The sequence below is a fragment of the Mytilus trossulus genome, chromosome 6, assembly GCF_036588685.1.
Source record: "Mytilus trossulus isolate FHL-02 chromosome 6, PNRI_Mtr1.1.1.hap1, whole genome shotgun sequence".
Lineage (NCBI taxonomy): Eukaryota > Metazoa > Mollusca > Bivalvia > Mytilida > Mytilidae > Mytilus > Mytilus trossulus.
Window position 1 is genome coordinate 8,976,841 of NC_086378.1, and position 18,433 is coordinate 8,995,273.

The 18,433-nt window shown below is 31.2% G+C and overlaps 1 protein-coding gene across 1 annotated transcript; it reads right to left on the minus strand.

The window, feature by feature from the left end:
* Positions 1 to 4,284: 4,284 nt before the first annotated feature.
* On the minus strand, positions 4,285 to 18,207 carry LOC134722308 (uncharacterized). The gene is made up of 5 exons (XM_063585916.1): positions 18,202 to 18,207; positions 16,572 to 16,692; positions 8,638 to 8,834; positions 6,469 to 6,543; positions 4,285 to 4,437 (listed from the first exon to the last, which is right to left on the minus strand). The coding sequence occupies exons 1-5, from the start codon at positions 18,205 to 18,207 to the stop codon at positions 4,285 to 4,287; spliced, it is 552 nt and encodes a 183-aa protein (XP_063441986.1).
* Between the last annotated feature and the right edge of the window lie 226 nt (positions 18,208 to 18,433).

Here is an 18,433-nt window from a genome sequence, read left to right on the forward strand (position 1 = left end):
ACTGATGCCAATTTGAAATTATAAATTTTATATTATAGCGATACACAAGGAACTAAATCTATATTTGAAAATGATTACCAAACACAGATTTTAAATTTGTATGTCTATTAGTTGATAAGGATACATAATAAACGGTTGATTCAAATTATATCTACCTTTTGCGGAAAAAAAAACAACATTTCAGATATCAAATACCCCGATGATAGAGATATCTTTAAAAAGTGAGATCACTCGGACGTATTCTATTTGGTAGAAATACTGGTGCTGAAAATAGTATCTAGCATTGATTGGTCTTTTGGGATATAGAGTCGTATCCATTTGTCATTAAGCAAATATCATCAACTTACGAATCATTCAAGTGTTTCGACACCAGATTCCTATTGCCAAATTCTAATTGGCACCAAATTACTCAAGATTTTTCGACATGAAATTATCGAATAAGTCTCAAATTTATGGTAAATTGATACAGGATATAAATAATGGCTACTTTGATTTCTACCATATAGAAAGGCCAAAAGAGAAACAACGAAAACAAAAAGTCATCAACAAAACACTTCACAGTCAACTTCTGCTTTGGGAGACACGAACACAAAATGACACAAGAATGTAACGGCATATGCCTTTAAAAATAGAAAAAAAATTTGAGAAATGAAATGGGGAATGTGTCAAAGCGACCAAAACTCAACCATAGAGCGGACAACAGCCGAAGACCATCAATGGGTCTTCAATAAAGCGAAAATTCCCGCACCCGTAGGTGTCCTTCAGTTGGGCCCTAAAATATGTATACTAGTACAGTGATAATGGACGTCATACTAAACTCCGAATTATACATAAGAAACTAAAATTAAAAATCATGCAATACTAACAAAGGTCAGAGGCTCCTGACTTGGGACGGGGTTTAACATGTTTATTAGATCTCAACCCTCCCCCTAATACCTCTAGCCAATGTAGAAAAGTAAACGAATAACAATATGAAATTTCAGTTCAAGAGAAGTCCGAGTCCGATGTCAGAAGATGTAACAAAAGAAAATAAATAAAATGACAATAATACATAAATAACAACAGACTACTAGCAGTTAACTGACATGCCAGCTCAAGATCTCAATTAAACTAATTGAAAGATTATGTCTTCATCATTTGAATATCAAGCACAATTTCTCTCGTAAGGTGTTTAGTATCAGACAATCATAAAATATATGAGAAGAACATAACCCGTGTCATGCCAACAACTGTTTTATAAAAAAATAAATGTGTTTAGTTCCGATGCAAAGACCCTATAATTGAATCAATCTTAAAGCCAAAATATGCAATCTTTAACGACCTGACAACAGTATCGTAACTATATCCCTTCTTAATAAGTATGTTTAATGGTTTTGTAAGATTTTGAGGTAAATACTGACATCTTTGTGCTTTGTAAAAAATATTACCATAAAACATTGGATGCGAAATACCTGAACGTATAAGATGTCATAAAGACTGTTCATACTTCCAAGTTGATTTTTGATGAAATAATAATCGATAATACAAATTACAATTGTGTTGCCTGATACGTTGGGATTGGTATTGATACTATATAATTGCAGGTCTGATTAAGACGGTTAGTCCAAGGCACAAGGGCCTGCTTACCCTTCCAGAGCACACAAGGTCCCCCCGGATTTTGGAGGGGTTCGTGATGCTTAGTCTTTAGTGTTCTATGTTGTGGCTTGTGTACTATTGTGTCTGTTTTTTTTAATTGTTTAGCAATGGCGTTGTCAGTTTATTTTCAACTCATGAGTTTGACTCTCCCTCTACTATCTTCGGCCCTCTTTTAAGAATGCATTTTTAAATAATGATATATAGTTTTCATAGTTATGAAGGTTCCTGTTGCCTATCAAAATGACAGTATCTTCCTGTATAAAATATGCCTTTGATTAAGTAGAAATTGAAATTATTCAATCCTTTCTTTGAGTTCTCCGCATTAACGATGTTTCTTTTTACAATTAATTTAACTATGTCTTTGTAGTTTAAAATGTAATTATTCGAAATAGATTTTAAATTTGGCAAATGTTTCTTGTTAACTTGAATTTTGTTAAATATCTTTCATTGTATACTTCAAAAAGAACTACTGTTGCACATTTCAGGTATAGGACGTTTATAGAAAGAGATTGAGTTTATAAATTCTTCGTGCTTTTTATATGAAAGACGTACACATTTTCCCTTTAAACTGTCAATGTAGTTGTGCCAAACAAAATTGTAATTCAACTGAAAGGATTTAACATTGAAGAAAAAATGCCTTTCATGTAAATTGGTTGTAGTATTTCTTTTTTGAGTCATATGCATATACATTTGTTTTACCATGTATATTGTACAATTGTTTAGGAACTTTTGTTTATGACAAGTTTTAAATAGTCGTGCTTGGTCAAACGGCAATGTACGCCCTAATATCAATAAACAAACACCCAACATTTTGCATAATTGGCGATCTTTTCCATTGACGTATTATTACATGTTATAACGAATCATTAGAAATAATATAAAACGCTGTAAACGATAAGGAAATTATAGCACAAACTTGTATGAATAAAAAAAGCACGATGACATGTAGTTCAATTTAATAAGAATGGTAACCTTTAATGTAAGTTAACACTTTAATGTCAGCATGAATATTCTCATAACATACTGACCCTCTTATGAATATAATCCTTTGCTCTACAAGGTCCTTGAAAACCTCTTGGGTGAATTTCGATTGAATTGCAGCAGGCAACAGAAAAATTTATCGGAGACGGCTGCATCATAGTGTGGAGTGGCTCACCCCATCTCTCATCAAAAGAATGCGACAACTCAAAATCTGTGTATCCATATAAGCCACAACAGTTGAACTGGAACGGCAAAAAATCGTAATTTTTCAGTCGTACTATGCAATTCTGATCACTATATATCAATGTTCATTTAAATCATCACAAATATTTGATTTTTTCTGCTGTGTTTATATTTGAAAAACTGATTTCATCATTTCAAACAATTTTTAGTCACGTACGAAAGACTGAATGACAAACAACTTTCAAAAGTGTTTACCTATAATCAAGAAGGATGTTAACCTGGATGTAACGAACAATTTTCTGTCGTACAATGCCTTAATAATCAGGAATACGGTAGATGCTTTCAATTGCTCCGTTTATTGTTAGTGTTTGTATGGACTTCTCCTTTTTGAATTTGCCTTTGAGCTCCATACTTTTGTTATACTTTATAAATTTATATTTCTACTAGAACATACCCTTGATATTACGGGTCCGTGACTGAATTAAAGTATATAATTATGCGCAAGCCTTATTTTAGTATTAGTATTGTCATCTGATAAAGTCATGCCGATTATAAGATACACAGTTTTTTCCCTGCTTTCAAATCTTTCTGTTTGAACCCGTAGAACTGGAACTTATCAATTATTGGTAATATTAATTATTTGGAAAACAAAAAGTCCTGGAATGGAGGATTTTTTAATCAACAGCATTGTCCTATAAAGTTGAATTCTTTGATTCGCTGTTTTACGTCATGCCCTCTAACAAACTGAAGTGTATATAGCATATTTATCCTGAATACACCGTTTGGTGGTGCGCCTGGCAGATGCGGAACGTACAGATAAGGTAATAGGTAACAGGTGAATATACTATTGGTATCGGTATCGGACTCGACCCGGAATTTCTTAATTATTGGCAATATTAATTACGTGGAAAACAAAAGGGCCTGGAGTGGTGTAATTTTTAATTTACACCTTTGTACTATATTAGTTATATATAAAGTTGAATTCTGTGATTCGTCGTTTTTACGTGATGACGGCTGACAAATTGGACCTCGTAATTTTAGTATTATAGATATGTATTATTTGCAATTTGAATGTATCGATGAAATTACTTTCGGTGTTTAGTGAATGAATAAAACTGTTACTTTTTTTTAAGAAAGACTTAATTGCATTGCATTTCATATGACTAGTTTTAAATGCTCTCGTGATAAGATATGAACCTTACATCTCTCCATGCAGTGATATTAAAAACTTAAGGTAGGTAATTTTAATTTTTTTATCGCATGACAATGATTTACATTGATTCTACAAATTGAAACGAATGAAAGATAATTAAAGCAAGGAATAACAGGGTGGAACAAAAGAAGTCTTAACTACAGCTGCAAAATTTGTCATTGTATATTATGCTTAATTTGACTAATTTTATCATATTATTACAATAAAAGGTTGATCTATTATGAAACATACAGGTGTTTAACATAGTGATAATTTAATTAATTAACATCACATCAATATTGAGATCTTTCCGACATAACTGTACAGTTTTGTTTCATTTTTACCTGTTGCATGACAAGGTTCCATCCTACGGAATCTTGGTACTGAAATCCTCGATAAGATTCATCTAAACTTTTAAAGAAGTGCAGATATATAAGTTTGTTTGCCTGAAAGTAAAGTAAGTTTCTAGACCATTGAATATAGATGAAAGGAAATGAAAAGATAATTGATAAAATATAAATTGTATGATTTGTTAGGTTATCATTCAAATGTTGCCGAAAACGGCAAAAAATTGAAGTACTATAAGGGCGTATCAAATCGTTTTAATTGTTTATCGTAAAATAAAAATGATAAATTGTACTTAATCAGAACTATTTGATTAGATGACACTGTAATTTTCAATCTAATTTTGCAATTTTATATGATTATATTACATATGGTGTAGCCTTCTAATCTTTCAATCAGTTTACTTGAGGTCTGGAGCTGGCATGTCAGTTAACTGCTAGTAGTTTGTTGTTATCTATGTATTATTGTCATTTTATTTATTTTCTTTTGTTACATCTTCTCACATCGGACTCGGACTTCTCTTGAACTGAATTTTAATGTGCGTATTGTTATGCGTTTACTTTTCTACATATGCTAGAGGTATTAGGGGGGGGGGTGATACCTCATAAACATGTTTAACTCCGCCGCAAGTTGCGCCTGTCCCAAGTCAGGAGCCTCTGACCTTTGTAAGTCTTGCATGATTTCAAATTTTAGTTTCTTTTGTATAATTTGGAGTTTAGTATGACGTCCATTTTCACTGTACTAGTATATACATTTTTTAAGTGGCCAGCTGAAGGACGCCTCAGGGTGCGGAAATTTCTCGCTATATTGAAGACCCATTGGTGGCCTTCGGCTGTTGTCTGCTCTATGGTCGGGTTGTTGTCGCTTTGACACATTCCCCATTTCCGTTCTCAATTTTACTGTTTTCATTTGATATTGCGATCACCTGTTTCAAAGGTTATTTTATTTATATGATGGAAATTGATGCTAATGTCGTACAAGTGAGAGGTTTAGAGATATAAAACAAGGTTTAATCGACCATTTTCTACATTTCAAAATGCCTGTACCAAGTTAGGAATATGACAGTTGTTGTATATTAGTTTGATGTGTTTTATCATTTGATTTTGCCATTTGATTAGGGACTTTCCGTTTTGAATTTTCTTCGGAGTTCAGTATTTTTGTGATTTTACTTTACGTATCTGACGCCTTCTTTTTATTTTTACTTATATTGTTATGTTTCTATTGGTATGTATATAAATATAAAATAAATCTTGCTAAATTTAAATGTATAACGCCATGACGTCATAAATAACAACCACGGAGGAAGTGCCGAATCCGAAAAGAAAAGTTTATCAGGATATTTCAAGTTATTATGTTAAATGCAGACAATAATAAAACAAGACTGATAATGCAACATGCTATGAAGTTGTTAAATAAGGATATGTTCAGTCGCATGTTTAATTACTTGCAAAATACAATTTAAAAGTAGTTGGAAAATTACAATTTAAAAATACACAGAAAAACATTGAACGTCATTTTCCTAATACATATTTTACAAACGTAAATAGTTATCAAAAGTACCAGCATTATATTTTAGTACGCCAGACGCGCGTTTCGTCTACATAAGACTCATTAGTGACGCTCATGTCAAAATATTTATAAAGCCAAACAAGTACAAAGTTGAAGAGCATTGAGGATCCAAAATTCCAAATATGGCTAAGGTATTCTATTCCTGGGATAAGAAAATCCTTATTTTTTTTCAAAAAATTCAAAAGTTTTGTAAACAGGAAATTTATTGACCACATTATTGATATTCATGTCAACACCGAAGTGTTGACTACTGAGCTAGTGATACCCTCGGGACAAAACGTCTACCAGCAGTGGCATCGACCCAGTGGTGTAAGTTAAAGACTTTAAATCAATCAATACGTCCTCGTCCTCGTCTACGGTCAGTATAATCTAAATAGATCCATATATAACGTATTGGCCTTTTCGAAAGTTCATAATAGATAAATGTATTAGTGGTTATTTATGTGATCAATGTTCAAAAAAACAGCTACCGTACGGCGTATTTTTCATATAATGATAAAAAAAAAAAAAAAAAAAATTACAAACCAATAGCTACTATGAAAAAACCTATCAAAGGTACATACGATGGTTCGATCAGCTGAGTATAAAACAACTGCTGTAATCTGTATTAGAATGAGTATACATAGAGCAACCACATACTGTAAATAAAATATGATAATATCATACAGTGAACATTTTGGTGCCGGTAAAATACTTTCAAGTCTGGAATGTTTATACACCATCATCTCAAAAATGTTTTCACGATTTTCAGTTTCTCAGTTTTAACACGAATGATGCAAATATGCTCACGGTCGAGGTGAATATTGTAGGCAACTAATGCAACTGATTTTTCCATCTATAATATTGACCGCTGTGGATTTTTTTCTAATCATAAAAAAGTGATTTTTTTTACATTTCTTTAATATTAAAGGCACTTAAAACAAAACCATACACATGACCTGTAAGCTAGAAGAAATGTTGTAAATACTATTGTTTACATAATATCGTATTTACAACAGCTGATGTTTTTTGTTTTGTTTTTTTGTTTTTTTTTGTTTTGTTTTTTATTTTATTTTTGTATTTTCAGTTTTCTTTACTTTAAACTATACATTTTAACGGTGAATTTGCATACTTTTACTACACGTATAATGTTTTCCTGTTCGTGTTAACAACTGGGTGTATGGTGCATTTAAAAAGACCTGAGAAAAATCTTTCCTGGATTCAGAAGTTCCTTTTTTTTATATAGTTTTTCCTCTTTTTTTCTCGAATGTACTACATCTTTCTTATTAGAGTAAACATTGTTGTGTTTTTTTTATACATTGGCTAGAGGTATGGGGAAGGGGGAGATCTCACAAAACATGTTTAAACACGCCTCGTTTTTTTCAAGTCAGCTTTTTGTATGTTTTTTAGTTTATTTCTTTGTATTGGGTTTTGGTATGACGTCCAATTTCACTGAACTAGTAAATATTTTTATTTTGCCAACTGAGGCCCATCTCCGAGTGCGGGAATTTCTCACTGCGTCTAAGTCTCAATGGTGGCCTTTGACTGTTATTTGCTCTTTGGTCGGGTTGTTGACTCTTTGACATATTCCCCATTTTCATTCTCCATTTTACTTATGGGATAATATCATCACATCAAGCGCTATATCGGTTAATACTGTTATGATATCACGGTGAATCTTGTTGTATAAGAGAATAAATACTAATGTGTAAACAACTATGAAGCAGGAATAGACATATGTTGTATAGCTCAATAACTATCATGTATGAATAGGTCAAATGATGGATTATAAAACATTTTTATGAACACCGAGACTGATAAAAAAAAAGTTAAAAGATTTTACTTTTGGTACATTGATTATTAGATATAAAAATATCACACAATTAACACAAGCACAAGGACAAGTTCCAGGATTTTGATAAATCAGTAGATAATTTTCAGAAAGAAGGTACGACCACCGTGTATGCTCCGTAATATAATTTAAAGATAGAATAAATAGAATAACTCGTAGAATATTGAAAGGGAAAAATATTCAACGAGTGACCGAATAACACATCAATTAACAAATGCGCGTAGTGTTGATCGATTCCGAGTTGTGTATTTTTCGATTTTTGAATTCTTTGATTAATTATTCTTTTTATTTCATTGATAAATGACATTTTTTATGAAATTAAAGTATAGAACTATATCTTTGTCTACGCATTCACAATTTGTTTAGAGCCGTCGTAATCGACGTCTTGACAACGCAAATTGCAGTATGCCGTCAATGGGTGAAATATCGATATCAACCACGTTAACTTTACAAGTTTTTTTTTGATTTCCTTGAAAAATCAATGTAACTCATTGAAAATAATGTAATAAAAGGTATTATAAATATACCAGCTTTATAAAAATCGGAAGGATGAAATAATTGTTCAAAATACAAATGCGTCAATCGTGGCATGTTTATTGGCATCATTTTGACATCACATGTAATCTTATTTGCGCCCGTCCGCATTTAGGAACCACCAGATTTTGACCAATTTTGGTTCATTCTTTTGTTTAAACAGGCATCTATTGCGATGAATAAATATACATTTTTGTTAAGGGATCAGGTGAAGCCCACGGATGCAGATTTAAATTGTTATGTCGGTGCCCTTGGGCTTTTTTCTGCTTCTTTGGTTGGGTTGTTATCTCTTTTACTTATTCCCCGTTTACTTTCTCAATTAACAATGCTCTGATCATATCTCCTTCTTTGCATCAAGTATACGTACCGTCATTGTTAAACGTCTCGACTTCTGATACGTCGCTGCAAATCCAAGTATTGAAATGGCGAGAATTACAGCACCAACCGTGAGAAGAAAAATTCCGCATGCGTAAACGAATTCTTTAAAATCAATATCCATAAGAGGGTCTGCATGTGTTACATTTGGCGGGTGCATGATTTCTACACCTGGGAAAACGTTGATAACTGGTAAGAAAAATTATATTAATAGTTCATGATAATGCAATTGGAAGTTCTATTCGTAAAAAGAATTTAAACAGCTTTACTGGTATAAAAATTAATAATTTCTAAGATGAAATGTGATAACCTGAAAACAAATATTTTTTCCCTCCGACTACCATGTACTCGTCCTAATGTTTGGCCTTTTTATCTCCTGCGTTTCTCTGGATTCCTAAGGCAGATCACGAAGAATCTTTCTGACATAATGTAGGCTAGAATCTCACCTAACATTTGTTTTTAACCGGGCTTTATTGTGGGTTTTTTGGGAATTTTATGGACTCCTATGCGCCACAGATTCTTTTGAATATCTATGAAATCTTAGTTTAATCATATTTAAATTGGTAAAAACAAAATGAATCAGACACAAACAAAGATGATGATAACGATATTTTGTTACATGGTAGCTCATTTTTTCCCTTCAAAATAAACGTGACAGTTAAACATGAAATGCCGTATATCACCAATAATTGACCCATTCCGACATTTTGAATCTGATATAGTGATAGCCATCCATTAGTTATTGCTTCCAGTAAGACGCAGAAAATTATAAGTTGAGTTACTATAATATCTTATTCTGTTTGACATACACATAATGCAAGAGTAAATCAGAATTTGTTTTTTTCAATTCTGACTTGAATACTGATGATGAGTCTATTGAAACTAATTTGAAATGTTCGATGATTTTCATTGTCTATTGTAGATGACACAAATAAAGTGAGTGGCAACATACGGAATTTCAAAATAATGCATTTATGTTTTCCATTTTGAAAGGAATTTTGTGGTTTAATTTAAAGTAGGAGTGACAAACATACAACAATGTGAGAATGCGTTACTATTTTGAAGTAGAAAAAAAACAACATTTGCAATCGTTATTTTTTCGTTTCTCTAAGGATTTCTAACTAATTCTTGATAGACAATTTCAGCTTTTGCACTTCTAAAAAAAACCTAAATTCATATATTCTAAATTCAATCGGCTTAGTCAGTGCGTTAGTTTTGTTTTAACAATATTCATAATATATTCCTTTCAGTGTTGTCTTTTTTTTTTTAGATCACTCACAAAAGTTATATGACGTCACTGACAAAAGTGATACTAACATAAATAATGAAATACAATTAATCTTTTTATAATGAAAGGTATATAACTTTTAAGGTATTGATGGATTCTACTTTGCCAGGATTTTTTAAAATCAATCATTAAGTTGATAAAGTGCCCACATATGAAATATCACAAGTAATTGTGTAAGTTCTTAGTCATAGCCCGAGTAATTGCATAAACTTATCAAAAGGGGTAATGAGATGGATACCTGTTCATCATGTTTTTAGGTCTTTCCACTTTTCTGTGGAAAGACCTATTGTTTTTTTTTTATTATTAGGTCTTTCCACTTTTCTGTGGAAAGACCTATTGTTTTTCTCCTGATTATTTTTTATTTTCTTCCGCCTAATTTTGTTCTTGCGATAAACATTTGTTTCGCAATATGTCGCTTAGATATATGGCATGTGATCTCGAACAGTTTATGCGGTTTTGAAATTTACCCTGCATAACCGAGTACTTTTCTTTGTAGGAGTTATCTCCCGACACACTGTTTTCCTTGTGTGCACTACTCCTTCGCAACCGTAAAAGATTACGACAAATTTATTTTATAAAATTGCTCATTATAACCTTCGCATGATTTGTCCAATTTTGACAAGCGCAATATAAACGCTTCATATAAGAGTTATTTCTTCTTATGCATATGATATAAGTGATATACATTTTAAACTGGTAAACCATAAGTGGTAGAGACCTAAGATCTTTTGATTTGAGGTCCTTGGTTTAAAAAAAAAAAAAATTAGTTCAAGGTCAAACGTCAAGGTCATATTCTACTTTTTGAATTTGGCTTATTTTCACTTATTCCCAAAAACCGTATAAGATATCAACAAATTATTTTTTACTAAATTGTTAGATGTCGTAACCCATAAATTTTGATCCCAAGGGTACGTTGAACGTCAAAGGCAGTTTTCTCCACTTTGGTATTTAAAAATACGTGTATGGTAATATAACTTATTAACCAAACATAATTAAGACCTTTGGCCTTCTGATTTGAGGTTTTTGGTGTATGACCTTGAAATTGATCTCAAGGTCATAGCTTAATTTGACGTTCTAGATTTTGACCTTTGCTTTTACCTTATATGTTACAGTAAATAGGTGAAATTAGGAATTACATGTATTTACTAAAATTTAGGAATTACAGGTAATCCCCGATGCACTTAGTAAATACAAGTAATTCCTGAAACAGTCCAGTTATTACCAGTAATTACTTATTTTAAAATTTATTTTTACACCTATTTACTGACTGCTAAAACAATGTTGTATTATGTTCAGATCACCAAAAGTTATGTAATACTAACTAGAAGATCAGTTAGTACTCTTAAACTTTGTATTGAATGGTTGATTTGTATTAAAAATATCTTGAATAAATAATTATTGACTTTAAAATATTTGGTTAAATCAGAGTAACTTTAGCATGTTTAGTTTAAATCCAAAATGGTTCAAGTTGAGCATTAACAATTTTTGACCAATTTCAGCAGACATGGAAATCAGAAATGAAAAATTCTCCCAAAGCAGTATGTTTTAAATTTCTAAAAAGAAAACTTTGAATTTGAAGAATATTTAGACTTACTACATTTTTGTACCTTATAAAGAAAAGATAACGTTATGTAGGTTAAGAACTAGAATGAACTGTTATGTGCATTAGCTTCGAGATATAAAAAAAGATTTATTTTTGTTGTTGTTAAATCATTAATAAAAATGATATAGTGAAATCATAATTCACTGTTAGCAGCCAATTTGATTCCATTTTGCTAAATTAGCTGAGAAACAAGGGTAACGAGTTGTGCACTTGCAAGTGAATATTTGGACCTCATTGAATATGTATTCATGTGACCTTCAATTCAACCTCTAGCTGGAGATGGGTTGTCGATGTATTGAGCTATTCAAGTTGTAAGGTTTTTGCAGAACAAATAGGCTACTTTTGCTATTAATCTTAAAATTGTCCATGAGATATTATCTTTTGACTAGTACTGTAAGAAGTTTCTGTCAAAATTGGGTAAAAATTCAGGATGGTTTATAAAACCTAATGTTTTAAAAACTTTAACTGCAGAGTGTATGTAATCTGGGGAAAAAACTAGTCCATTTATAAGTTATTTACAAAAAAAATCAATTTTGGATAGATATCATTGTCTTGCATGTATATATTTACAGAGTTTTAAAACCTATAAAACACCCGTTTTCCAGTTTCAATTCAAAAACATTAAAGAGTATGCACTTTTGATGTGCCTTTATTCCTACATCCTTACGTAAGCTCCCTTAAAATCACTATCACTTTACTTTCTTATTTGGTATCTTGTATTATGTTTTTAATTTTAAAACAAAAACATCAAGTTAGTAAATAGCTGTAAAAATGACAAAAAAAATCAGTGATTACCAGTAATTACTGAAACAACTAGTAAATACATGTAATTACTAAATTGGCTAGTAATTACAGGTATTTACTGAAATGTTTAGTTATTACGTGTAATTCCGAATTTCACCTATTTACTGTAACATATACATGATAAAGCCATGAGACTTTTGGCAAACGGTATCAAACCATTTAACCTTAAAAAAACAACAGGAAGTGACCTTGTGTAAACCGGAAGTAGCTATTAATTGTACTTTATTCATATAAAAGTATATAGAATAAGATATTTTTGGAATCAGTGTCAAGTATATAGTCAAATATTATCGGGAATAGCATTTTTCAAACCGGAAGTAATAAATTATCTCCCTTATTTAAAGAATATTGTATAGAACCATACATTTTTTGAATCAACGTACAATAAGCTATCATTTGACGATTGAAATGCCATTTTAAACTTAATTTTACACCTTTCATATTAAAATACATTGTTTTGGTGGAAAGACCTTCAATTGTTCTCTGAACAATTTTTTTTTTTCCACCTAATTTTGATCTTGCGATAAAAACTTGTTTCGCAATATGTCGCTTAGATATTTGGTATATGATTATGCGCTTTTCAAATTTTCCCTGCGTAACCGAATACTTTTCTTTGGAGGAGTTATCTCCCCAAACACTGTTTTCCTTGTGTCCACTTCTCCTTCGCAATCGTAAAAGATTACGACAAATTTATTTTATAAAATTTCTCGTTATATCCTTCAATTGATTTGTCTTATTTTGACAGAAGCAATATAAACGCTCCATATGAGAGTTATTCCCCCTTATGCATTTGATATAAGTGATATGCATTTCTATCTTATAAACCATAAGTGATAGAGACCTAGGATCTTTTGATTTGAGGTCCTTGGTCCAAAAATATGAAAATTTGGTCAGGTCAAAGGTCAAGGTCATATTCGAATTTTGAATTTGGCTTATTTTCACTTATTTCCAAAAACTGTATAAGATATCAACAAATTATTTTTACTTACTTGTTAGTTGCGACATGTCGTTACAAGTGCATTTTTATCGCAAGGGTACGTTGAATGAAAAGGGAGTTTTCTCCCCTTTTGTATTTAAAAATACACGTATGGTGATATAACTCATTAACCAAATATAACAAAATATAATTAAGACCTATAGTCTTTTGATTTGAGGTCCTGGGTTTGTGACCTTGAAATTGATCTCAAGGTCATAACTTAATTTGACGTTCTAGATTTTGACCTTAGCTTTTACCTCATATGTATACATGAAAAAGCCATTATACTTTTGGCAATAGGTATCAAACCATTTAACCTTAAAAAAAAACCGGAAGTGACATTGAGTTAACCGGAAGTAGCAATTTGTGTACTTATTAGTTTAAAAATATATAGAACCAGATATTATTGGAATCAGTGTCAAATTAATATTTTAATATTATCGGAAGTAACATTTTTCAAACCGGAAGTAACAAATTATTTCCCTTATTTAAAAAATATTGTATAGAAACCATATATTTTTGAAATCAGCTATAATAAGCTATGATTTGACGATTGAAATGACATTTTAAACTTAATTTTACAACTTTCATGTTTTGATGGAAAGACCTGCAATTCCCTGAACAATTGGTTTTTAATTCAATTTGGTTTTTTTTCAGTATATACTTTAGTCCGAATAATTTCTAAGGACATATTGATTGCATATTATAGTTTACATTAATGTTTTTATTGTACCTGTAACAATACATCTTGCGTTTGGCAAGTTTATCAACCAAATTGTTGTTCTTGTATATTTTATTCCAACTTTTTTAATATTGAACATTTTTTTCTTTCCTTCAATGGTGGAATATGTTTCTCATGTTATATCAAACTTGCGGTTAGATTAAAGGTTGCTTAAAAATTAACCAAAAGGGGTCGAATTATTGTCTTAGAAGGAAATAATATATCATCGATTTTAATTCAATTCAAACAAACTGTATGCTTGTTACTATTTAAATTCCGCTTTTGTTCTAAAGAATACTTAACATTTTATCTTAATCATAGCTTATGTCCATTTAAAATATAGAATTTCTGACTTGGTATAGGACATTTTAAGAAAACATGATGGGTTGAACCTGGTTTTTGTGGCTAGCCAAGCCTCGTGCGTTGATGTCAATGTTAACTATAACACTAAAATGACGACATTAAATGACAGAACTACAGTACAGTTAAATGAAAGAACATGCAGGACAGAGAAATACACAAATAAACAACACAATAGCACATTTCGGTATGTAAAAAGTTATCAGAGGTACCAATCTTGTAATTTAATACGCCAGACGCACGTTTCGTCTACATAAGACCCATCAGTGACTCTCATATTAAAATACACGAAAGCCAAAGAAGATCAAATTTGAAGAGCATAGATGATTCACAATTCCAAAAATATGACTACGGGTTTTTTTGCCTTGGATAAATAAAAACCTTAGTACTTAGAACATTTCATACTTTTGCAAACAGTAAATTTATACAAATGACCATATAATTGATATTCATGTCAACACCTACGTGCTGACTAACCACAGAATAAAAATGAACACAGATTAGACCGTTGGTTTTCCCGTTTGAATGGTTTTACACTAGTAATTTTGGGGCCCTTTATAGCTTGTTGTTCGGTGTGAGCCAAGGCTCCGTGTTGAAGGCCGTACTTTAACCTATAATGGTTTAATTTTTAAATTGTTATTTGGATGGAGAGTTGTCTCATTGGCACTCACACCACATCTTCCTATAGCTACGTTAAACCACCTAGGACAGCACATTGAACAGAACAACAGAAACAATCATTGTCTTTTACCAGACTGGATCGACGCCACAAAATTGGCGTCACAGGTAAATTTCTAAAAGTTGGATATAGTTCAAGATCAGGTTTGTTATTTTGGTATTTGATGAATTTTATAACAAGTAGAAGACTATTATTATATAATTATGTTAGTAATTAGATTATCAATTGCATCTTCTATCAATAGATATAGGAAGATGTGGTATTAGTGCCAATGATACAACTCTTCATGCCGGTATTTCTTCTAAATCAAACTGTTAAACAAATAAATCGTGTACCTTTAAACCTTCAATCATATCTATCAGAAATTACGCTCTCGTTTACAATGCTTTTAAATGAAAACCCCCAATGAAAAATAAATATTAAATGCATATCAATAAATCTAAGATAGATGTAATACATTCCTATGTCTTTTATTGATTGTGTATACTAGATACGTGACAATATGAAATAAAAACAAGTATCTTTAAGACAATATTTTTTATCCTGTGGATGAATAAAAAGAATTGAAGTTGTATTCAAATCTGACAGCTTGAACGTGAGCTTTTGAAAATATTTAGTAGTTCAATTAATTTAGCATCAAACGAAAAACAGCGACATTGCCTGTTCAATCAATTTTATTTCGTAAATATACAAAAATCAAACTTTATCATATTGTCACATATTTTAATCTTCATATAATCTTCTTTTTATATCGATGACACTTATTAAAAAAGTGAGAAAAAAATAATAATTACACATGAATTGAATGCAAAAGTTTCCCTGCTGCCGGTCCTTTTTCATTTGGCAGTTCACCTATACTTGTATACATACATAATTGAAATCTACACTAGTTGTGTTATTTTAATCAGCATTTTGAAACAAAGTAAACAAAAATGTGTCCCCAGTACACGAATGCCCCACTCGCACAATCATTTTCTATGTTCAGTGAACCGTGACATCGGGATAAAAACTCTAATTTGGCATTACATTTAGAAAGATCAAATCATAGAGAACATGTGTACTAAATTTGGAGTTGATTGGACTTCAACTTCATAAAAAACTACCTTGATCAAAAACTTTAACCTGAAGCGGGACACACGGACGAACGGGCGGACGAACGAACGAACGGACGAAAGGACGAATTGACGAACGGACGCACAGACCAGAAAACACAATGCCCCTCTACTATCGTAGGTGGGGCATACACATTTGAATATAATCTGCTTTGATATTTACATCAGGCTATCTGATATTAGAACTACTATGTAAGCAATCAAGCTATAATTTTTACGAAAGGTGCCACTAATTGACCAATAAGTTATCAATTTGTAGCATATGAGTTCACTTCCAAATTAATGACGCCTCTCTTTCGTGATATTATTTGATTCGGATTTATGTTAAAGGTAAAACTCGAAAAAAAATATTGTTGACATCGTGAATAATTGTTACTACAAACCTTTAATCATTTTTCGTATGTTGTCTTTAGCTTTATCGAATGATGGTTTAATTTTCTCGTTCATTTGGTCGAATCCAGCAATAAGAACAATCCCACCGATTACTGTTACAACTCCTATCAACTAAAAACGAATCAAAATAGGTTCTGTCATCATTGAATCCTTATTACATTACTAGAATTAGTTTTATTTTATTAATTTTAGTCATCATGCGCATGCATGTTAACATAATAGGAAGTCATCAATTACTTATTTGAATAGATAACCCTATATTAAAGATTTGTCCGTTTTAATACGGTCTTAATACGGTTTTTAATCCTCGGTGAAAGTTCCAACAAAATCACAGTGTGATAACGGAACTGTTCGGTTTTATAATGTTTTGAAAATGTCTATATCAGAGAGAAAATCAATACTAGAGCAGTAAGTATACAAGGCCAAATAATAGGACAGTACGAATGTGAAGAAATCGCTAAAAACAAAATAGTGCTCGTACAAAAATAAATAACAGAAAAGATGACTTAGTCTAGGTGTTCCGAAAGCATAATTATATTTTGAAATTGAATTTATTTGTTAAATCCAACCGATTAAAACAAATATATATGTATACTAATAATGCAACAAAGAATTTTCATCACAGAAATTACACGTATATGTCAATAAATGTTAATAAAAAAAAGTGTGGATTCAGAATAAAGTTTCTCTTATATCAATCTCCCTGTTAAACGAGAAAAAGGAAATGACTGTCTTTTTTTAAATTGTTAAGAAATGTCATAATAATATGGGTTCCAAATCGTAGATAAAGAGGAATTCATTATAGGCAAAAAAACGAATTGATTTTTTAATTGAACATAATAGGGTTTTTTCAGTGTTTACGTTTTGGTCATATGGATAATTACGACAATCAAGTAGGAAATGCTTACTGCTCTCTTAATTCTGTAACATTCATGAACAGATTTCACATTCAATGCAATTTATGTCATAATTAAAAATGTTCAATAAAACTATACTGCAACCCAATGCGACATATGACTTGCATGAGTTGTTTCTCTATGTTCTGTAACGATTTTCGAAATGACAGCTATTTAGTATTAAACCCTTATCATTGTTTTTTTTATTATTATAAAGAGAGCTGTGTATTACCAGTAGCAAAGCTAGGTTTAATCCATTATTTTCTACATAAGAAAAAATACACAATAACCATCTATACCACGTGGTATACAATTGGAATGAGTAGAAAAACGTAAACAGAGAGAACGTTTGTTTTCCGGATTTGTTACTATGCAGATTTTGAAAACTATATAGATTGTAATATTTTATTAACCAAATTTGAAACTTGTAATAAGTTTATCTTTTGGATCCCCTGGTTCATTTAATAATTCACACCCAGGGATAAACCTATTTGGGATATTTGTACCTTTAAGGGTATTTGTTTACAACCAATAGTGCAATAAACTGAATAATTATTAAAAAAAAAAAAATGCCTGCACCAAGTCAGGAATATGATAGTTGTTGTCTTTTCATGTTTGAGCTTTTGACTCGTTTTGCTTTCTTATTGGAAATTATACCACATCTTATTTTGATATCATGTTTATTGAAATATACGTGTAGCTTCTTTGTTCAGCTAATAGCTACCTCCATTCCGCATTAGAATGCCTTTATCAAGATTATAATTCTGTGTTGTATTGTTAGAATACGTATATTTTTTTTCTAAACTATTGGAATTGATAAATAAAGTCAACTTCAAAATATGATTACCCTTCTGGAGCACCTAGTCATCTTTTATGTTATTCATTTTTGAACGAACACTATTTTTCTTTTAGCGATTTCTTTACATTTGTACTGTCATTTTATTTTGACTTGTATA

Bases quoted from the DNA above. Each gene is read 5' to 3' on its own strand.
- LOC134722308 (XM_063585916.1), bottom strand. The intron at 6,544-8,637 runs GTACGTATACTT...TTTTATTTACAG, and splicing joins CGAGACGTTTAACAATGACG to TATGTGGTTGCTCTATGTAT. The intron at 4,438-6,468 runs GTATGTACCTTT...CTTTACTTTCAG, and splicing joins ACTCAGCTGATCGAACCATC to GCAAACAAACTTATATATCT.